Here is a 21,675-nt window from a genome sequence, read left to right on the forward strand (position 1 = left end):
GCCAGACCAGTGAAGGGCCCCGCCAAATGGTCCCCAATGTAGCGAGTGAGGGGCAGTTGTCTCGCCAGATGCAGGGGGCGGGAGGTCCCCTAAACGCCACGGATGGAGGGGCAGCGGCGGGCAACCAGGCACTGAACATGACATTTGGAGATGCAAAGAGCATTCCATTGCACTGAACGCCGCGTATGTTGGTTCTATTATACCAAGGTGTTATTCAAAAATTCACATCTGAAAATTTTGATGAGGAAAAAAAAACCACCCAGTATCTCCTTACAGCAGCTTCACGGCGCCAAACCATCACTAGCAACTCTCGAACCTCGCCTTATCGTCAGCTGCCCCGCGATCCTTTTGCAGATAACGGTGGACCATCGCAATCCTATCTCCACCAGCCCGCGTTCGCCCGCCGAGTCAGGGCCCCGGGTCTTGGCCTCAACCATCCGACGTCGCTCTCGTCGGCGCATCGCCAACTCCTTATTAAAGGCGTGTCTTTCGCTGTAATACTTCTCTTTGCTTGTGTTGTTTTTCTCAGATCCTTATCCCATTCACTTCTTTATTTGATACCCCCTCTTCCTCACACAACCGCCCGCCATGTCTCTCCTCCCCGAGCCCTTTGCGAGCATCCCTCGCGAGAGCTTCCTCTTCGGCCCCTCCCCCATCCAGCCCCTCCCCCGCATTTCCGCCGCCCTGGGCGGAAAGGTCAACGTCTACGCCAAGCGCGAGGACTGCAACTCGGGCCTGGCATATGGCGGCAACAAGACCCGCAAGCTTGAGTATGTCATCCCTCTTCTAGAAACAAACCCCTTTCTACACGTAGCACGCATCCTGACCGGCGCCCCTTAGATACCTCGCCTCCGACGCCCTGGCCCAGGGCTGCGACACCCTCGTCAGCATCGGCGGCGTCCAGTCCAACCACACCCGCCAGGTGACGGCCGTGGCGGCCAAGCTCGGCCTCAAGGCGGCGCTCGTCCAGGAGAAGTGGGTCGACTGGGAGGACCCCGTCTACGACAAGGTCGGCAACCTCCAGCTGTCGCGGCTCATGGGCGCCGACGTGCGCCTGGACCCCTCGAAGTTCGGCATCGAGCACAAGAACACCGTCGCCAACCTCAAGGACGAGCTCCTGGCCGCCGGCCGCAAGCCCTACTACATCCCCGCCGGCGCGTCGGACCACCCCCTCGGCGGCCTCGGCTTCGCCCGCTGGGCGTTCGAGGTCGAGGCGCAGGAGAAGGAGCTCGGCGTCTTCTTCGACACGGTCATCGTTTGCGCCGTCACCGGCTCCACCATGGCCGGCATGGTCGCCGGCTTCAAGCTCGCCCAGAAGAACGGCTCGCCGAAGCGCAAGGTCATCGGCATCGACGCCTCGGCCACGGTCAAGCAGACGTTCGACCAGGTCCTGCGCATCGCCAAGAACACGGGCGTCAAGATCGGCCTCGACGAGTCCGACATCACCGAGGAGGACATCATCCTCGACGACCGCTTCCACGGCGGCGTCTACGGCGTCCCCGACCAGGTCACCATCGACGCCATCAAGTTCGGCGCGAGCACCGAGGGCTTCATCACCGACCCCGTCTACGAGGGCAAGAGCTTGGCCGGCATGATGCAGCTGATCAAGAACGAGGAAATCCCCGCGGGCAGCAACGTCCTGTACGCCCACCTGGGCGGCCAGCTGGCCCTCAACGCCTACTCCGGCATGTAATGCTTGATGCTTTTGATGACACATAATAAAAAATACCCCCTTTTCAACGTTCAAAAAAGAATGAATCCCGTCCCATTTCTCCCGCGGTGAATTTTTAGTGAGCAAGAGCTTGCGGTGCTGGCTGTTCTACTTACACCAGGAATAGCCGTGCGGGTTTAGGCGCGACGCCGGGATCGCTCACCTGCCGCCTACGGCTCGTGCCAGCGGGGCGAGTGTGTAAGCGAGGGCGGCGAGCCGGGTACCTTGCCAGGGGCAGTCAATCGGGACATTTCCCGGGCGCGCGCTATGTATGGGAGTACGGCAGTCTCATTAGTGACTCTCTTCATTAGTGACTCCATGTAGAACGAATGGGGGGTAAATTCATGGCGTCTTACACGAATGCCCGGCAACGCAACGCAACCTGGGTACCCGATTATATGTGCATTAGGCGGCCGGCAGTCCTGCCACCGGTCGGCCATATCGAACAACATGCAAATACAGGGATATAAAAAATTGTTCAAAAACACACATTAATAGAAAGAAATACACCAGAAAAGAGGTCGCTACTTCTTTTTGCTAACAGCATGGGCGAATCCCGACGGCAGCGCAGTGCTGTCGACGAGAAAAGTACGAAAAAGTCACCCCCACCAGGACTTATAGATAGGGCTGTTCCCGTCCAGTCAGAACTCGGCGAAACAGGACCCCAGTTCGTCAATAGCGTATTTATTTTGCGACCCGCGGTGCCCCTCCTCACCCCTCCCCGCATCGTTTTGTGGGCTGCCGTGCCGGTACTTATCAGTGGATATGATGTGAGACATTTCCAGTGTAGCAAGCAGCTGACGTAGTTAAGGGGTTCGCTGCGACGCCGACATCTCCAGGCCGTCGACTGGTCGCATTCGAACCCACAGCTCCTCGGTTACTGCATAGCAGTAAGGCTTTTCGGAATCCCAACCGCTAGCCAGATACCGATATCGGTAAAACAGATACGGGAACAGGCGGGAGTGCCCCTCGCTAATTGCAAGTTCTGACGCCATACCGTGCAAACTCACCGATGTCGGGTACAACCCCGCCTCGAAATTTTCGTTGACGGCGGGGCAGTCTTGACAGGCCGACATCACAAACCACACTGAGTGAGGATTCGTCGAAGCTACACCTCCCCTCATTGACTACACACGGTCAATTTTGAAATCCCACCACAAGCCTGTACATTCACATTCACAATGGCGCCCCAGAAGTAAGACACGGCCCGCCCTGCGCTGAATTGGGCACACAAACTCACAGCTTGCCATTAGGGTGTTGATGCTCGGCGCTGGTTTCGTCACGAGACCGACCCTTGATATCCTCGCGGAGTCGGGAATCCCCGTCACCGTCGGTACGTCCCCCTCGGCCAATCCAATGCGCTCCGCGACCATCCCGCTGACACGTCCGCAGCTTGCAGGACCCTCGAATCCGCCAAGTCTCTCTCGGCCGGTGTCAAGAACGCCACCCCCATCTCGCTCGATGTCACCAACGACGATGCCCTCGACGCCGAGCTCGCCAAGCACGACCTTGTCATCAGCTTGATCCCCTACACCTTCCACGCCACCGTCATCAAGTCTGCCATCCGCCAGAAGAAGCATGTCGTCACCACTAGCTACGTGTCGCCCGCTATGCTGGAGCTCGACCAGCAGTGCAAGGATGCCGGCATCACCGTCATGAACGAGATCGGTCTTGGTGAGTTCCCCTTCTTCGTCCAAACACGCGCCTCGTACTCGTCGCAAGCTAACCAGCTCTTCTACAGACCCCGGTATCGACCACCTTTGTAAGACGCCACCCACGATGTGAACGAAGCATACAATACTGATTCCACTTAGACGCCGTTAAGACCATTGAGGAGGTCCACAAGGAGGGCGGAAAGATCACGTCATTCCTGTCATACTGCGGAGGTCTTCCCGCGCCCGAGAGCTCTGGAAACCCGTTGGGATACAAGTTCTCTTGGTAAGAGCCCTCCCCCCGGCGGCCATTCATCATACTATGGTCTGCCGCCAATGCGTTCCAGCACCCTGTCATGGGTGCCGTGGCAGTGATTGCGATCATGTTGCTAACACGGCATTCAAGGTCTCCCCGCGGTGTCCTGCTCGCCCTGAGAAACTCTGCCAGCTTCTACCAGGCTGGCAAGGTTGTCAACGTCGCTGGCCCCGGTAAGAAACCTCCGTACTGAGCATCGGCGCCTCCAGACAGTCACGGATGGGGGCAGCAAGCCGGTCCTCGGCAGGTAAACGCAAATGCTAACATAACATGATAAAGATCTCATGGCTACCGCCAAGCCTTACCACATCTACCCTGGTATGTTATCCCATTTCTACAGCGTTTCTACAAACGTGGTCTTCTACATGAGCTTTGCCGCCGTTCTTGACGCTGACCCGCGTGCGTCGCAGGATTTGCTACCGTCGCATACCCCAACAGAGATTCTACCGGATACAAGGAGCGCTACAACATCCCCGAGGCCCAGACCATCATCAGGTACGCTCTCAACATCAGATGCTTAGTGTCTGCACAGGCCACTGACATACAAACACAGAGGTACTCTGCGTTACGCCGGTTTCCCTGAGTTCGTCAAGGTCCTTGTCGACATTGGCTTCCTCAAGGACGAGGAGCAGAGCTACTGCAAGGAGGCGCGTCCCTGGAAGGAGGTCACGCAGCAGATCATCGGTGCTCCCTCATCAGAGGAGAAGGACCTGATTGCTACTGTCACTTCCAAGGCCTCTTTCAAGGACGACGAGCAGCGGGAGCACATCTTGGCCGGCCTGAAGTGGCTTGGAATCTTCTCTTCTGAGAACGTAAGTGCCCATGTTCTGCACCCCCGTCGCGTTGGGGCCCTGGCTGCTGCAGCCAGGCGCAAATCGTACTCGGCGCGATGTTTCAATCGGTCATTCTTGCTAACGCGTTGGGTCGCAGATTATCCCCAGAGGAAACCCCCTGGACACCATTTGCGCCACTCTTGAGAAGAAGATGCAGTTCGCTGAGGGCGAGCGCGATCTCGTTATGTAAGTGAAGAATTCCCACACTGGGTTGAGTGGATTGAAGTGCCATGACACGTCAACCCGAGACTTATACTCGCAATGCTAACACTCTAAAGCCTGCAACACAAGTTCGAGGTTGAGTTGAAGGATGGCAGCAAGCAGACCAGACTCTCCACCCTTGTCGACTACGGCAGCACCGAGCCCAACGGTTACTCCGCCATGGCCAAGCTTGGTAAGCACTGCCCAAATCCGAACGGCTATGTTCGTTGTCTAACTGGATACAGTTGGTATTCCCTGCGCGGTTGCCGTCAAGCAGGTCTTGAACGGAACCCTTTCCGAGAAGGGTGTTCTCGCCCCCATGAGCAGCAAGATCAACGACCCCTTGATCGAGGAGCTCAAGGTAAATACACACATCCCTCCGTGACCGGGCTCAGCATGCTAATCTGTGACTCAATCTAGAAATACGGCATTGCCTGCAAGGAGGAGATCCTTGCTTAATTGGTAACAGTCGATCGTTGAGTAGAGCAGTAGAAGAAGACCGAATACCAAGTCACACTCTGCTTTCCTCATCATATGAGCTTGACTGCGCGCATCTGCTTTGCCGTGCACTATTCGCCTGTGACATCGCTACCCCTCCACCGCATGCTTAATTAATGATGGAGGGGTAATCAACCCCGCCACTTTTTGCCGACCGGTACCGCCTCCTGGGTATCTTATCATAATGCCGCCCTACACCGCCACGCTTGATATGTTCTCGCCTTTGCCTCCCTTTCATCGATACCGTCATGATCTTTGACTACTCCTAGGATTATTGCCGAAGCTAGAATCACTTTGGGGGCTTTTTGTCGTTGTTTGATCTGCATTGAACATGGGCCTCAGCCAGTTCACACGTTCACCCAGAAGATGCTGGGCGGGAGGCGCCCCTGGAGACGAGGTGCAGAGACTATCGTGCCAGGAATCAGGGAGTGGTTTTTTTTCAGCCTCCTCGTCTTGTGAAGGGGGTACGGCTGAATGATTTGAACGAGCATTCACTGCAGTTAGAAAAATAGCAGGCTCCCCCCCTCTGACTCAAAGCCTCTGAAATTTGCAGGAATCAGTCAGATAACGTGACAGCAATTCTCGTCTGAAGTACTGGACTACCTCAGTTGCACTTCACCTAGCCCGGCTGTCTAAACAGGACTTAATTTTTCGTCCAACGCGTCTCGTTTGCGATTCACCTAGACCTGCCGTCTGAACAAGACCTAACCTATCGAGCCTTTTATCCATCGCGCCTCAGCAACACTCAAGCGTTGCAACGCGACTGTGCCAATCCTTCACTCAACGATACTCGAGGACCGTACACTTGTACAACTTTATCCTGCTTCGAGCTTCTCCCCCTCATGAGAAGTAGAGAGCAGCCTCCAAGAGCTCATCCCGGGTTCTGGTTTTACACATCTCTCGCCTCCTATCAGCTACGGCGTCTCTTCATTATGCAAGATGGCTGACAGTCCTTGCCACGGCCACTCGCCCTGCGCCGCCTCTCTACGGTCTTGCCTCAAGACCAAGTCACCCGCGGGTCGGAAGTACTTGGGCAGAGAACCAGGAGGCATCTTCTGTACGCACCTTTACACGCCCCGCCCCGGGTCCTTGCCCGCCCGCTAATCTACTCTGCTGGCAGATGATTCCTCTAGAGAAGCCGCCGAGGGCATGTCAAAAATACTGTATTGCAAACTCCAACGCGCTCGGCAGCTGCGGGACTACGAGATGCAAAAGGTTGCCGAGCGCGTCACCGCCATGGCCCAGGCCGACCGACCGACCATGACGGGTCGTGGAGGCCAGGGGGTTCAAGTTGCGGCCGTCCATTTCTCCGAGCCCCTGTCGCGCAGGTTCTATGTGTATGACCCCGAACGGTCGCTGGTTGAGCCGGTTGGATATGCGATATACACCCGGGAAGAGTGGGCCGCGGTCTGCTCCTTGCCCTCCGATGAGATTAAGAGGGAGGATTGGGGTGAGGATATCAGCAGCGAGTTTGCTTCTAGTCGCAAAACTGTCGGATTCTGAGACTTGGGACAAAAAAGCCGGAGCGGGAGGTATTTACATATCCCTTGACAAATGTAAATGTCTAGCCGCCATTAGGATGCCCTTCAATCATGTTGTCACGCGGGTGGGCTGGTTCCACGATGCTCCGGCTTCTACCGATATACCAGCTGCCTGTTCTCACAGTCCACATGTATTGCCTACTTGCAGTCAAGCCTACACACACCTGGGCTCTTCTAACCCGGTGCGGACAGTTTGTGTCTCACAAGCAAGTACGTGTGTTCGAGATGTCGAAAAGGCACAGCCCGCCATTGTCGGTGAGGGCAAAACGCCACATCGGCCATGATTGGGCAGGTCTCTCCACGAGCCACCGATGATCATTCTACGGTTGGAGTAAGCCCGAGCAGCCCGCCACTCTCCGTCACGGCATCGTGGCTCAGAAACGCCGGGTCGACAATACCTATGACACTACAATTGGGGCCTGCTCCTGCGCGTAGACGGCCGTGTGCGGCGGCGTCGCAGGGCATACCGCGATGAGGCTCGCGCCGCGGTGGTCACGATGCGAGCCTCAGCCTCCCCCCCCGTGCGAGGTGGCCAGCCGTCTTGGCGGGTTCGGCGGGCTTGCATGGACCCACGCAGCAGTAGTGTCGGACGTCGTGACATCGATTGTAATTGGGCCGCGATGCAGTTGCCTGGCCGAGTTGTGCTCGCCCGGCCATGCTGTGCCCGGAGCAGAGAGTCACGATGCGGGGTACGGGCGTCGAGGGTTTGCTTTAAGTAGAGCTCAAAGAAGGCATGTCTGGGGAAGGCTTGGTTCACTTCTCGTCACCTCTTGTCTTGAACTGGAATCATTACTCGAATTACTGAATGCTGTAAAAGTGGATGTGCTCTTCAGCATGGCCACATTACAAGTTTACGACATGGCAGCCTGCGGCGATCAACTCCGGATCATGATGGAAGACACGCACGAAAGGGAACTCGACAAGAGCATACGGAGAGAGCCCGTCTCGCTCGCTCCGCGACTTTGCACTACTCCCTTCCGCCAAGTTTACACCCTGCCTTCTCCGGTTCCTTTCCTTCGCTTCCCGCATACGACGCCTTCAACGCATCAGCGCCTATCCCAGGTCGGCTTCAAGCCAGAAAGACCAGCTCGTACTTCCGGTCCGATACCGACTCTTGCAGGCCTACCGACCGAAATACAAGAAATGATCTTGGACCTGCTCGACCTCCTCGACGGCACTTGCCTCGGGCTAGCCAACCGCCATTTCTACAAAGTCCACCGGCGCTGCCACGGCTCCGTGCCGCTGTCTACCGCACGAGACGGCCCGAACGATCTGGAATGGGCGTGGCGCGCGGCCGGCGACCTGCTCCGCCGCCCACCGGGGCCCGGGGAACTAACAAGCCAAGCCGCTGCGGAGGGCGGCGACGAGGGCTCGCGCTCGGCAACCCGGACCCGCAGACGGTTTTGGTGCGAGATGTGCGGCTTCTCGCGCTGCGAACTCCAGAGACACCTGAGCGGGTGGGTGCCTCCCGGGCACGAGTACTGTTCCGTCTCGAGGAAGTTCGGGCCCCCCGCAGCCGGCGGGATGGAAAGCCACTGCCACAGACGGTCTCCCAAACACCACGGTTTGTGCGGGAGGCACCACTGCAAAGCGTCATCGAGGGTGACCATTCCCGGCCGTCCGATTGCGCGGGCGACGTGCACGGAGAGCCTACCTGCGAAGTTGCTTGGCTCCTAGACGAGTCATTTATAGATTGTTCCCTTGGCGTAGACCGGGCTGCGTAGCATCCAATTGAACGGGTAGATTGGCCGACAATTTAAACGTTCCCCGCAAGAAAAGGCTAATTGCGTGGGAATTGGCGATCAGTGGCTGCGCCTTGCCGGGCTTGTTCAAATCGCGGCCCATCCCTGTTGGTTATTTATCGTCGCCCATTGCAAGCTGTCAAACGTGGGTTCCGGCCCTCGTGCCACCTGTGTGTAGTTGCCATCTGTGCATATTAGGAAGAGCCGCCTAGGCCGACATGTACTGTCAAGCAGAAGCAGTTTAGAATTTCGTTCGTATACGTCGCACAGCTGTGACATGTACTCCAGTGAGGTTAGCAATATAGCAATATCGAGCCGGATCTTGGAGACTTGGCTTCCTTCAAGTGTATTGAGATCCTCCCCGAGACGTCACCAAACCCCACCCAAGACAGCAACTCTGCCAGCTGGTGCAAAGACATTACGGAATGGAAAATCTGAACTCTCGTCAGTACTACTAAGACCGAGGTCGAATCAAACTGCGGCTCGCATCCCATCCACTGGCGTACTGCGAGACATTACTAAGCCAGGCGGTTCTCCGATCCCTATGTTGCGTCAAGGCCTTGGATTAACAGCGCAATTACCTACCTAGCTCTAGGCAACGGATAACCCAACTAACACAGTTACTCAACATTGTTAGATAGGTGGTTGGGAATTGGCCCCACAGGGCATACCGTAAACGAGGGGAAGAGATAGATGCGCAGTCACAACTTTGACCTACGACGATTCAACGGTCCAAAACTAGAGCAGATACTATAAAGATAGAATAAAAAGTTAATCCGAGTCTACGGGTGGCGAGGGAAGTTTATCCTTTGTATAGTCGTGGGACCCGAAACTGCTGGGATGACCGGATGATAAACCAGCAGACGCGGCACCCCGCATCTCCATGTCCTCCGGTCCGGCCGAGTAGCTGCAGGAATTCGTGCAGCGTTCAGCTCGGATGAATAGCCCCAGATGACACGGAAATATAGTAGGGCTGTAAAGCTCGTTGATCCAATCAGATTCACTCGGCTTACTGGACGTGGGTAAGGTATCTGAGCTCAACTAGGTTTGTCCAAGCAAACACGTCGTTGATCCTATGCCGTAAGAAACCTTAAGTGAACATTACAATCTGTAAAGTCAGTCTAGTGAAACTCGAGGGCGATACCTAGTGCTGTTCATATCGAATCAAATCACATAGGCAAACGTCGATCCTCTTCGGAGACCACACCAAGTTGATTGAATGGGCGGTCCCCTTATGCCTCATGACTCTAACCGTCTGCTCTGATAAGGGTAATAGATAGTCTGGCCCCTCTAGAGTCCTGGGATGGGGAGCCGTCTGACTGTAACGAGGGATGTTGGCCGAGGTCCTTCCACAAGGGCCGCCTGGGATACCAAAAACATGTAGATGTACCGAAGCTGCTCTTACCGATGGGATACGGAGAACAGTTGAGCTAGCCATGGTCTATTGATATAGGATCCAGGTATTGAATCGCAAAGGGCTATGCTAAATATGCTCTGACCTTGCCACTTAGGGCACGGGAGCCTTTCCTTGCCATATAACAAATATATGGCAACCGAATGCAGTGATCAAATTGAAATGAATGCCAACTCATGAGTCGTGTCTCCATCCCATGCTGAATGATAATGTCATTGTTGGGGCCTTTTCCCCTCCATCCATCCGGCAAGGTCGTCCAGCTCGCAGCTGCCACATCGCAGAAGCAGCCGTTGGGTATAAGGAACCTGTACCTTTGCCGGCCCATCCATATCGACGTCCTCGGTTGCTACTAGGTCCGAGAACCGGGGGTCGGTGGTGTAATCTTTGACGCGCATCTCCTCGGCCGGTAGCGAGAAGAGACCGGCGTTTTCCCGTGTGACTTCTTCGATGTTGACGTTGTGCTCCCTCTCTATCATCCGCCTCCCGACGAGATGCAAATTCCCGAGCGTCACCGGCTCCTTCCGCGCCATGGCAAGCTCGCAGACGATGTGCCAGGCCTGATACCGAATCTCAAGCCACCGGCACTTGGCAATGACAAACTCCAGCAGCGGCAGGTAGCTCGTCTTGAACTCGAACTTGTATTCCGTGGACTCGGGCGCGGCGTCCGGGCAGCTTTCCAGAATCAGCCCCGCAAGCGTCACGATCCGCCGGAAGTAATCCTTGAAGCAGTCGTAGACGGATTCGTCGTGGGAGCGGCAGACGCTGATGCAGATCTTGGCCGTCTGGTACTTCATCTCCGTCTCCGCGCAGATAAGCCCTTGGTGCTTGGGTAAATGCTGGTCCGTGTCCTTCCGTGGAACCTCGATGAAGGCCAAGAAAGCCGTATGCCATTTTTCAAAAGCTGAGCAGATGTTGGTCTGTTCGTCGGACATTGCGGGTCCCTGGATCGCGAGACGTGAATCGGTTTGCGAGCCCGGGTCTGCCGATCGGATATAGCGTATTGCGTCGAGTATTATAGGGTCGATGGCGCGTTTAGGTAGGTAGATGCTGCTGCTCTTGTCAAAGGGTCCGAGGTTATACCTAAGCCCCGGGCCATGTTGGAGATCGAGTGACGGGAAACCCGGTTTGTCGTAGAAGCATAGCTGTATGATATTCAGGCGATGAAACTTTGGAACTATTTCGTCAAGCGTAGTCTGCTCTAGCTCGTCGTAGTCCACATTATTTAGGATGTTGATGCCGTTGGCAAGATGCTTCATCGCAATGTCGAGACAGCCGCGTAAGAACTCTGTGGCAATGAAGAGTATGCAGCAAGAGAGGACCACGTCTACATCGTTGTGCTGCATCGTGTCTTCGTCGCCCTCGTCTTCTTGGCTTGTAGGGGATGCGAAAGGATTGTTGGGTCCCTGACTTTCCGGCCGGTCTGTCGCCACGAGTTCCGATATGTTTGAGACTCCCGGCGTGAGAGAAGTTGGAGATTGGATGGCCGAAGACGGGCCGGCCGAGGAGTGGCTAGGAGAAGATAAACTGGAGGGAGAATCAACACCAACCGAGAGATTGAACGATTTACTCTCGGCTCTCGACTTGCCAGTTGCGGTCTGGTCATCGACCGCCTCCGCCTCGGACCATACTACCTTTTTTGCCGCAATTCGCAACGCCTGGGCGTAATGCCCATCGGCTTCGGGGTTGCCGCCTTCGATCGGGTTACTCGATGTTCGTTGTGGAAGGAGACTCCCAATGGCAGCCATGGCATGCCGAATGGCGGGCTCCGACTTACTCATGCGCGGCACAAAGACGTTCCAAAATTGGTTCTCAAGATTCTGCGGCAGCTTGGGCGCGACGTCCTGGATAAAGTGGTCCAAGGCCGCCGTGTCCGACTCTCCCTCCCACCCTGCTCTGGCCTGTGCCAGAGCCTCTTTCAACCGCGTCGTCCGTGACCGGGCCCGGGCGATGGCCCGATTGCTCGGCACCACGACCGCATAACCTTCACATTTCCGCCCGGTGCTGGTGCACCTCACGCATGCCGGCTTCGCTTCATCGCATTTCACCTTGCGTGACCTGTTATGAGGGGTGACGTGTTAGACTGGGTCCTCAGGGGTGGAAACTAACGTTATATGACCGTCCGGACACATAGCCGGTCAGAGTTGGCCGGGAACTTGGCCGATATCGTTTGGACCCAGCGCCGATCCAGTTCAGTGCCTGTCATACGACCAGGACGAGAAATAGATCATAGTGTTGGGTTGAGTCATGGAACACAACGCGACGTCAAGGAGAAGGACGGCCAGGCACTTACTTGCAGGTCAAGCAGCCGGTCCGAACTTTCGGCTGGCCCTTTCGTGTCATTATGCCTGTTCCGGCCCGCGAGCTTAAACTGAGCTTCCGAGCGCCAGGCACGTCAGCAGCCGCAGAGCTGCGGGTTGTTGCAAAGTCCGGATTGGCCTATAAAGAGGCTCTGGCGATCTCGAAAAAAGGTATGTTTCAAGTTTTGGAGGGGGCAGAGATCAGTCAGCCGCGCCGGTGAACCAGCGACCGAGGCTGATGGGCTCGATGGTCCTGCACGGGTGGGCGGGCGCGGTTGCGCGGTGTCACTTCCGCCTCCCTGCGTCAGTCCCCTCCGCAATTTGGGGGCCGCGACAACCCACCAACCGTGGTGCCTCAATGTCAAATATTTTTGCTCCCCTAGGCAGGTCACCTGAGAACCTTGCTCTGGCTGACCATGGCGCTATTTTTGGTCAACCCTGACTTGGCGTTGAGGCCGGGGTTTGGCGAGCGGCAAAACGGCAGAAAGACTGGCTGCTCTAAAGGAGTCGTTTTGCAAAAAGCTGCTGTTTGAGGTCGCACTTTGTATCTCCTCTTTCTATCCACGATGCGGGGCGGAATACCTCGCCGCCGTTGTGGCCAACTGATTAAAATCAGACCATCGGATGTCACGAGCTAAATTGTTAGGGCTCGGATAATGAATTGAGGAATTAGCGTCTGGACTCGTCTGGATTCTAGACCCTGCCGTGGGCAGCTCAGCTACAATGACAGCTGGCCAATGGCAACACGCAAAGTAAGACAGCCAAAAGAGATGGATGCAGGCAAGGCTTGCGTCTATGCCCCTGTCGGGAGCCTATTTTCTTAAGACACGTCTTCCGACAGTCCTCGGCCCGCTCAGAGTGAGCTACGGAGTATCGGCAGATGACTGAGCGCTACCTCGTACTCTGTCAAGGACGGGGTTACCATTATGTCAAGGGTCATTCTTAACGCTTGGTATTAGCAGATGACGGGCTTAAAGAGGTGGATCAACGCGAACCCAATCAAAATACTTTACTGGCATGATCACGATCCTTTCGCATACGGGGTTGCAAGAGAGAGACAGGGTTCTCAGTCTTTCTCTTCGAGATGCCTGAATGGTCAGCATGAAGTAAAAAAAAATCCCCTTCCGAAACAAAGCTGGCTTTGATACGTAGGTACTTCCCTAGCCAAGTTTTGGTTTGATTTGATGGAAGCTCGAGAATCGCTGGTGCCTTGTTAGTTGAACGTCGGAAATTGGGAGGTTTTTTGGCTTGTTTCCGAACCGAGGTCTGCGGAATTGATCCTGGCCGGTTTAGTCTGCCCAGGCAGGAGAATGAAGGCTCAACAAAATACAACTTTTGAAGAGAGAGGAAGAACGTCTTTGACTCTTCGCGGCCCCAGTGTACTGACAACCCGAAGAGGTTATTGTAAAAAGTTGAAGTGCTGAAAGTAGTAACGTGCGCCCATGCTCCCTTACAGAAGCCACAACGTCATTTTAAGACAACTGGGACTGGCAATATAGCGCCAAGAAGCCAAGACACGCGACGGATAGAGAACAATCTTCGTGCTCAGCAAAAGAGGTAACGACGCTCAAGAAATCTGGATTGAGATGAAGATTTGGTACGGATGCCAAACGACTCTGATTGCATTGCTTGTGTGGAGGATCGCAGAACTTGAGCTGTGACGGTCGCTGATTGTCAACAATCATTAGACCCGCCTTGCTAGCTCAATCGGTAGAGCGTGAGACTCTTAATCTCAAGGTTGCGGGTTCGACCCCCGCGTGAGGCTCAAATCCTCACCTCGATTGACATAGTCATTCTTACGGGTTCTATAATTTTTTATTTTTCTTTCCTTTTTGTATCACCAAACGCGAGTAAACCACTAGGAAAATGTAGCAATGTAGCGCTATGTATGGTATTCAGCACTCAATGCTCGCAGACGAACAAAAGCAAAAAGGACCTATTCGCATTTTGCAAGCCCAGTCCTGATTGATTCGCACCCCTGCGGATGCAGTCTTCATTTCAAACCAATCTCGAACAAAGAGCTGAAGCACTATTGCGGCTGTGGTTAAATTCCTTACATCACATTCTGCCGGAATCAGCGTGCAGGCATATCTACCGTGACCCTGCTTTTGGAACCTCAGTGCTCTTCAAAGAAATGGGACGGTGGCATGAATGAAAGCCCTAGGGGCCTCCTATCGATGTAAGGACGGGGATTTTTCGAATCTATACCTGATAAAAAAAGAAAAACTCCTGCTCTGTAATCACTAGCCGTTGTTGTATTTCAATTAGGGTCCGAGAACACACCGTTAGCCGCCGAAGTTCGGCATCGTACCAGCCCAACCCGACCATAATATGGCCCGGATTACTGACTGTCCAGCGGAGATTTTGCTGGAAATATGTCGACAGCTGGTGCAAACGATGGAGGACGAGCGCCATGAGACCTGGCACTCTCATTCCAAGCCAGAACACGATGCCCTCGAATGTCGGGTATCTCTAGCTCGTCTGATGAGAACCTGTCGCATGATGCATGACGTGGCAGGTTGCATGCTTTACTTCGGTTATTTCCACATCCGGCACACTTCCGAAGCCCTCAAATTTCTCAAGGCACTCGATCCCAATACCAGCAGCCCCAATCAATTACACGATGCCTCGGATGACACCCGTCTCCAGCTCGTGCGTCATGCAGACCTCCATACCAACCTGCATCGCAACAGCGCCGTTGGTTACGAATGGTCGAAGGATCAGGAGTCAATGACTTGCGAGCCTTGGATCAACAAGATTTCAGGCGATCTTGACATTGACTTCCCTCCCGGGTGGAACCAGTGTCGCCTGGAGAACGGGCAATGGGATCACATTGTCGAGCACATCAATCAGCTCTATATGCGATATCTGCCGAATCTGGTAACGCTGGATGTCACTTTTGCCTTCAAATGGAGCTTCAAATTGCTTGAAACGTGGGCCCGAAGACAGAAACACGGTTACGCCAGCCTCTTGCCGAACCTTCGTCACTTGAAAATACAGCTGCTGTCAGTCGAGGCACGAAGCTTCGACTGCCACAGGATTCTGCTAGGGGGAGTACCAAACTTGGCTACACTTGAGGTTCACAGTTCCTACTCGTACATAATTCCAAAAGGCTGTCGTCTCGAGAATCTGCGAAGTATCAAATTTATCAACTGCTCGATGGACCGCAAAAGCATGAAGAACGTGCTCTTGGCCACGCCCAACATCACCCACTTCGAATACCTCTCTACGGTCCCAGGAAGGACTACCTCCAAAAAACCCCTTCTCACACCTCAGATTCTATGCCACATCCTCAGTAATGAATTCGAGCTTGCCTATACCCCTGGCGATAAGGCCAACAGACCTGCGCAAGTCCAGCTTCCAGACCTACATCGCCAGCTGCGCACTTTGGTCATCGACTTCAGCCCCATCGATAGCGACGAACATTTGAGAAACGATGAAACCATTGACACCCTACAGAATTTTGTGAAGTTGCTCCGTTTAAGCATTGATTCCAACAGCTTCACCTGCCGATCCCAATCAAACGATTGCCTTGTAGTCAACAATCTAGACGAGCTGATTCCAGAAAACCTAGAGACCCTTGAAATCACCCGCGTGCGGGACTGTTTCAAGGAACTGACACAAGTGGCCCTGGCGGATTTCGCTTTCAAGCTAAAGGATGGACGGTTTAAGGAGCTGAAGCGCATTGAGCTCACAGACTGCTTGTTGGAACACAATAAATGGGGTAATGCCCTCCAAGCTCTCAAGAATTTGTTTGGTTGGCAAGGGGCGCCTAGTCTCTGTGTTAGTGGTTGTGACACGGAAGGTGAGGCAGTGTGTTGGTCCTGTTAACGGATTTGGCTGGGCATAATGCCCGCTCTCAAGGAAGATATAACTGTGTGATCCCCCATGCGCTATCTCTAAGCATCATTCAGCGCCTCACCATTCATGTATGATGGTGTTCTTGAATATCCACCGATTTTGTCACCGAAGCTTCATTCGTACCCCGAGACTCATAGTTCGTGAGTACGTGTTCTTCCACATCCTCGTCCTGAGTGCCCTGAGACAAGCCCTTCGACCCTTTATTCTTCCTCCATCCGGAAGAACCAATTGTCATTATCGAATTGTTGACTGGCTGCGATGCTTCCTTGCCGGTGGTGAATAAGCGGCGAAGTGTCGGGGCGCAACCGCAGACAATAGCGAGGTTCGCCTCGAGGGCGGTCCAAACCCAGATATTGAAACCATCCCAAGTCAAGTCGTATGAAGGATCTTCCACGTATCGAATCTCGACGCGGAGAACCCAATAGGTTCGCATGATTCCCGCAATCACAACCACTGTGCCAAGACCAAAGAGAATTATCAAGCTGATGCGCTGTGACCGAGGCATTTGAAGTCTGAAGAGAGTCGGCATTGGCAGCAGGTAGACGGCAATATCGGTCAACACAGTGGTGATTCCCTGGCCGGCGAGGGGCGGCCATTCTGAAATGCAGTTCCCCCAGTCGGCGAACAAAGTCCAGTAATGCCAAATTGGCCTGAAAACAGCACGGGTTAGCCATTTAAACGACCTATTTACATCATAGGTTGTGCGAAAGAAACTCACCTGCACTGCGTCCAAAGCAGAATAAGGAAGACCCACATCAGGGTGAAGACGGTGGCTCCCGTCGCCCAAGTCAGTCGTTGAAATGTAGTACCAGGGGCTGCAAGTCTCAGGTAGCTCGAAAGAATGGAGAGCTTTGAGAGGCAGGAAGCGAAGAGGAAGAGAGTCTGCGCAGCCATGGAAATCTTCAACGAGCCTATCAGTATTGAGTGCCTATCGCGGAAAACCTGCCAAACTTACCTGGCGACTTTGCTTCATTAACGACAAGGGAATATCCCATACGTGCAGGTTCCATCCATATAGTTGAGTAGCTAGCCAGCCAAAACAGCGTTAGTTATTGATCTCACCCAAGCAGTGGGAGTTTCGTTCGGCCGGGATGGTTCGTACCAAGAATAACGCAGATTGTGACACCAATACAGAACACCTGCCAGAAACTCCAGTCAGTTACTTCCGGGCATGAATACAGTTTCACGTAAACATAGCTTACCATAGCTGCAACCATGAGCCAGTCATCCCACCCAGTTTGGCGGATCTTGAATATCCTGATATACATCCGCAGGCACAGGCATATCGTGGCTATGCCCAAGAAGACCATTTCGATGATGAGCAAACCGGGGCCACGGTTTTCCGGGTTGATGTAATTTGGCCGTGGCCATGCCAGAAGGACAGCAAGAGGTGGGATCCTCATCGTGACGGACTCGTAGCGGTTCGGATTTTGGTGTGTCGTTGTCGCGATCCAAAACCTCAATGGTAGGGTTTCTGTGACGGCCTCTACGCCGAGTCAAATAATGAAACGTGTTTCTTTCAACGAGCTCCCTGCTGCAGAGCCTATATATTCACTTCTAAAATCTTCCAGAAAATTTCCACGAAGCTAACTTGCCCCCTATTATGAAGAATAGCTTTTACGGATGCGCCTCTCGATCCATGGCGCCCACAATGGCTGCACGAAAGCTGAAAGAACGTGTCTTAGAAATCCAGATGTATGATTATTGCAGACGGATTGGTACTAGTTAGTATGCCATGTGCGCGAGAACGCCATCGCGTTTTCCTCCTCGGAAAAAGACATGCGATTGTTGGACTAGCCTGATAGATAGGTATGTGAGTCTTGGGCGAGCTCGGGCCGAGACTAAAATCTCGGCAGTTTTCTGGGAGTGTGCGGGAAAACAGCACGTACTTGGCCCGGACGGAAAGCACTTGGAATTTTCAAAGAAAGCTGTAGCAACAAAGCCATTGCGCTTGCAGCAGCTAGACATTTGCGAATATATCCACTTACGTCAACATCGGAGCATCAAAGCCAGCACTACGGCGACGGTCTGCAAATTCTTCGATTGAAAAATAAGTTGGGAATGGATGCAGACAAAGATGATAATTCGTGGCTCCGGCTTTGGCCCAGACTATTGGGCCCTCATGAGCCCGCCCCACTGCCCGCCCTTCGATCTGAGCTATTGGATTTCGAAGGTTCAATCCACGCACCGTGACCGGATGTAGTTTAGAGATGTGTCAGATGGGGGTTCTTGCTCCGGATTGCTAGAATTTATGTGTACATGGCTGCGACAAGCAAACACGCAGCAAACTTGCAAGTCGCTGCCGCCTACCCTGGGATAGTAAATACGGCGGTCGTCCGATCAGAAAGACTATATTGTTGATTTCTTGGGCCTTCGTTTAATCTCTATTAGTTTCAACCGGCCTTCGGCCTCGACACTTTAAGCCCACCATCTGGTAACCCTTCTGTCCTTGGAGGGAATGTGGCATCCCCCCTTTCCCTCCCCCAGGAAGCAATGGCCCTCGGCTACTAGCGCAAATCCGCTCGGAACGCTCTTTGGCCGGTGTTGTGCTCCCAGTGGTTTCGGACAGAAAGTGGGCAGCTCTGCGCTCGTCAATGGCCGCCCCATGAGGCGGATGTTATCCGAGCTGCCGGCAGGCTGCATGCCCCCATGGAGTTTAACTCTTCTAACTAATAGATCTTACCATGCCTTAATCGGATCCTGACAAGAGAGTAGAAGTATCTAGCTTATTTGGGGGGACAATTATTGAGTTGGCAGGTGGATGAGACAACCATGCGCCATACCTACTCCGTCAGAATCGGGTAGGTTTCGGCCTCTTTACATAATTATGATGAAGCTCATCGATTGTTATTGCTCGCTTAGATTACTACTATTCAGTATTCGAAGTGCAACTTGCGCAGAATACATGCCAAGTCGCCACCCCGTTTGATATTAAGTCCACATTAACTCTTATTCTTCCATTTAGAATACCGGCCACAATGGCCTTGTTGGCCATCGCCTTAGAGAACGTACCGGAACATAGGCTTGAAGAGTGTTAGTACACATGTGTCGTAGGATATATAACCAGGGATAGGGTGGTTCAAACTCACGTTGGCTTTGTCCGTCACGTCCTCGAATCCCAGCACCTCGCCTTCTCTTTGCATTTCCGCGATCTCGTCCGCGGACTTTCCCTCGAGCATCTTATCGCGCTTCTTGTTCTCTCGGACGTAGATGAACCTCAGCACCTGGTTGAGGACCAGGTTCAGGCAGAAGCCGCATAGCATGGCCACGATGCCGTTGTGGTACGCCGGGGCTTCCTTGCTCTTGAAGAACTGGGGGCCGGAGATCTGTCCGATGCAGTAGCACACAAAGACCCAGGCCGAAGCCACCGAGCGCTTTGTGCTTCCGGCAATGTTGGTCGACAGCAGGCCGAGGATGACCATGAAACCAACGGGGTAGCTGCCGAGCAGCCAGACGCCGGCGAGGCGGCCCCATTTGTTGTCCAAGTGTAGCTGGTTGATGAGGCACGTGCCGATAATCTAAGTCTCCAGTCAGTCCCGTTGCATCATTTACCGGGACAGGGGCAACGTACCGGGGGGATCATAGCAGCCGTGCCAATATGCAACCTAGAGTTGGTTATTTTGCTGGTCAAAAAGCCGGCTCCAAGCTGCGTAACAACCTGGACCGTAGATAGTGGGAGGTTCATCAGAGTCGTCTGCAGGGGGCTGAACCCGAACCCCTGGATGATCAATGATCCAAACGCCAGCCCGCCGGATGCGATAGCATTCACGAACGAAATGAGTCCCAGGATAATAATCGCGGGGTCCTTCGCCGCCTCGATAACTTGTGCCTTGACGAATGTTCTGCTCCGGCCCGTGCCCGTCTTGTTCTCTGCGACTCGCTGCACAGCAACAACCTTCTCATGCTCAGTCAACCACTTCACCCTGGCCGGGCTGTCAGGGACGAAGAGGGTGAAGATGACACCCCAGATCGTCGTCAGGGCACCGAGGATTAGGAAAATGTACTTCCACGGCGACAATGAGCCGGTGATGTGGCCAATGCCGTAGGCCAGCAACGTGCCGATGAAGCTGCCGACGCCCAGGAAGGACACCCAGAGCGCCGAGCGGCCCGCCTGTTCCTGGCGGGTCCACCACATGCCGGTGACGGCTACGAAGCCGGGAGAAATGGTTGCCTCCGTGGCACCCAGGAGAAACCGCACTGACGCCAGGCCCGCAAAGGAGCTGCATGCTGCCGTGGTCATGAGAATCATGCCCCAGAGAATGATGTTAACGCCCAGGAACTTGGCGACGGGGAAGCGTTGGAGGATGGCGACACCAGGGTACTCGGCGACAAGGTAGCCGAAGTAGAAAATGCTGCTTGCCCAGCTATACTGCTGCCCCACAAGCTTGTTATCGGGGATGATGCCATAGACGGAGCTGTAGCCCAGCGAGGTCTTGTCGATAAACTGCAGGGCGTACGTGATGCACAGGAACGGGAGGATGCGAGTGTCCAATTTGCGCAGGAGTGAACGGGACTCTTCTTCCGAGAGGGGCGCCGAGTTCAGAGCCGAAGTGGCGAGCGCTCCAGCCTCGTCGGAAATATGGTGCTTCGAGACCATCTCATCGTCGGCGGGGGAGGGGCCGGTGGCGGGGTCGATGCCGGATGTGACCCGCTTCTCCGGGTCGGAACCCGGGGCCTCGTTAGATGCCATTCTGGAGCAGACGGGGGAGCCTGAAGTTACCAAACACTTGGGTTCACTAGGTGGGCTGTTGCATTGAACGAGGAGAACAAGATCCCCTTCTCCAGGAGTTTGGGAGATTTCGAGCCTTTATCAACAGCGTTCTGTACAAACTGCTGGGCTAGTGGGGACTATCTATCGGAGGACATCCGACCATCGGCAAATGGAGGTTTTCAATGGTCTTATCTCGGAACACTCCCTTTTCCAAACCCCACAATCGGCGGCAAATTGCTCGATGATTAGATTGCTAAAATTCTGCTTGTCGGTGTTCCCTAAAGCACTGGCATCGGAATAACACAAAGACTCTAAATCCCGTACAGTTTTGGTCACGATAAGTCAGGATTGCGTTTGCCACTTAGAAAACTGCGCTTGGGGACTTCACGTTTGGGACATGATGGATCATGTTGCATGAGTACGATAAGTAAAAAATCCCTTGATTATCACAAACTCGCCGGCGCTTGGGAAACTCCAGCTGCTTCTCAGCGCAACCGGAGGCTTGAAGACCAACACAGGGGTTGTCGGAGTGATATGAGCAGGGGTCCGCAAGTCGGCTAGATATCTCCCGCGGGGAATAACCCAATTGCGTCCAAGCAGCCCTCGACTTCGTGCACGGGTCAGATTGCATAAATTATGCACGGGTTGTGCACCTCAAGATTCACGAAGGTGGCAGCCTACGCGAAGAGGAGCCAAGCATTGGCAACTTCGTTGGCAAATCAGCATTTCTATAACTTCGTGGATTTACTTCACTGCCACGCAGTGTCTCTTGTTTAAGCCAGTGGGGGTTGCTTACCGTGCAAGGCCATTGGTCCGCCATTTCAGAAAGATCTTTGTCAGCTAGCTGCGCTTCTACCTCGTATAACTACCTGCATTCATGACTTCCAACGCATCTCTG

General features: G+C 54.1%; 7 protein-coding genes across 7 annotated transcripts; 4 read left to right on the forward strand and 3 right to left on the reverse strand.

Moving 5' to 3' along the window:
- Positions 1-588: 588 nt before the first annotated feature.
- Positions 589-1,693, forward strand: EsH8_IV_000280 (uncharacterized protein; the record flags this gene model as incomplete). The annotated part of the gene is made up of 2 exons (XM_083265170.1): positions 589-770; positions 841-1,693. 2 exons carry the CDS (start codon positions 589-591, stop codon positions 1,691-1,693), a joined length of 1,035 nt encoding a protein of 344 aa, XP_083124065.1.
- Positions 1,694-2,892: 1,199 nt separating this feature from the next.
- On the forward strand, positions 2,893-5,172 carry EsH8_IV_000281 (saccharopine dehydrogenase (NADP+, L-glutamate-forming); the record flags this gene model as incomplete). Its single annotated transcript, XM_083265171.1, has 13 exons — positions 2,893-2,906; positions 2,965-3,044; positions 3,104-3,385; positions 3,453-3,473; positions 3,526-3,649; positions 3,770-3,852; positions 3,959-3,997; positions 4,090-4,174; positions 4,233-4,491; positions 4,610-4,698; positions 4,791-4,906; positions 4,959-5,074; positions 5,134-5,172. The coding sequence occupies 13 exons, from the start codon at positions 2,893-2,895 to the stop codon at positions 5,170-5,172; spliced, it is 1,347 nt and encodes a 448-aa protein (XP_083124066.1).
- A 1,188-nt stretch (positions 5,173-6,360) lies between these two features.
- Positions 6,361-8,429, forward strand: EsH8_IV_000282 (uncharacterized protein; the record flags this gene model as incomplete). Its single annotated transcript, XM_083265172.1, has 2 exons — positions 6,361-6,661; positions 7,570-8,429. The coding sequence occupies 2 exons, from the start codon at positions 6,361-6,363 to the stop codon at positions 8,427-8,429; spliced, it is 1,161 nt and encodes a 386-aa protein (XP_083124067.1).
- Positions 8,430-10,120: 1,691 nt separating this feature from the next.
- On the reverse strand, positions 10,121-12,248 carry EsH8_IV_000283 (Zn(II)2Cys6 transcription factor domain-containing protein; the record flags this gene model as incomplete). Its single annotated transcript, XM_083265173.1, has 2 exons — positions 10,121-11,963; positions 12,199-12,248. The coding sequence occupies 2 exons, from the start codon at positions 12,246-12,248 to the stop codon at positions 10,121-10,123; spliced, it is 1,893 nt and encodes a 630-aa protein (XP_083124068.1).
- Positions 12,249-14,707: 2,459 nt separating this feature from the next.
- EsH8_IV_000284 (uncharacterized protein) lies at positions 14,708-16,036 on the forward strand (the record flags this gene model as incomplete). The annotated part of the gene is made up of 1 exon (XM_083265174.1): positions 14,708-16,036. The coding sequence occupies one exon, from the start codon at positions 14,708-14,710 to the stop codon at positions 16,034-16,036; it is 1,329 nt and encodes a 442-aa protein (XP_083124069.1).
- Positions 16,037-16,130: 94 nt separating this feature from the next.
- On the reverse strand, positions 16,131-17,469 carry EsH8_IV_000285 (uncharacterized protein; the record flags this gene model as incomplete). The annotated part of the gene is made up of 5 exons (XM_083265175.1): positions 16,131-16,716; positions 16,785-16,966; positions 17,022-17,092; positions 17,169-17,205; positions 17,269-17,469. The coding sequence occupies 5 exons, from the start codon at positions 17,467-17,469 to the stop codon at positions 16,131-16,133; spliced, it is 1,077 nt and encodes a 358-aa protein (XP_083124070.1).
- Positions 17,470-19,065: 1,596 nt separating this feature from the next.
- Positions 19,066-20,756, reverse strand: EsH8_IV_000286 (uncharacterized protein; the record flags this gene model as incomplete). The annotated part of the gene is made up of 3 exons (XM_083265176.1): positions 19,066-19,089; positions 19,156-19,584; positions 19,638-20,756. The coding sequence occupies 3 exons, from the start codon at positions 20,754-20,756 to the stop codon at positions 19,066-19,068; spliced, it is 1,572 nt and encodes a 523-aa protein (XP_083124071.1).
- Positions 20,757-21,675: the final 919 nt, after the last annotated feature.

This window comes from Colletotrichum jinshuiense, chromosome 4 (assembly GCF_051148585.1).
Source record: "Colletotrichum jinshuiense chromosome 4, complete sequence".
In the NCBI taxonomy this organism is placed as follows: Eukaryota; Fungi; Ascomycota; class Sordariomycetes; order Glomerellales; family Glomerellaceae; genus Colletotrichum; species Colletotrichum jinshuiense.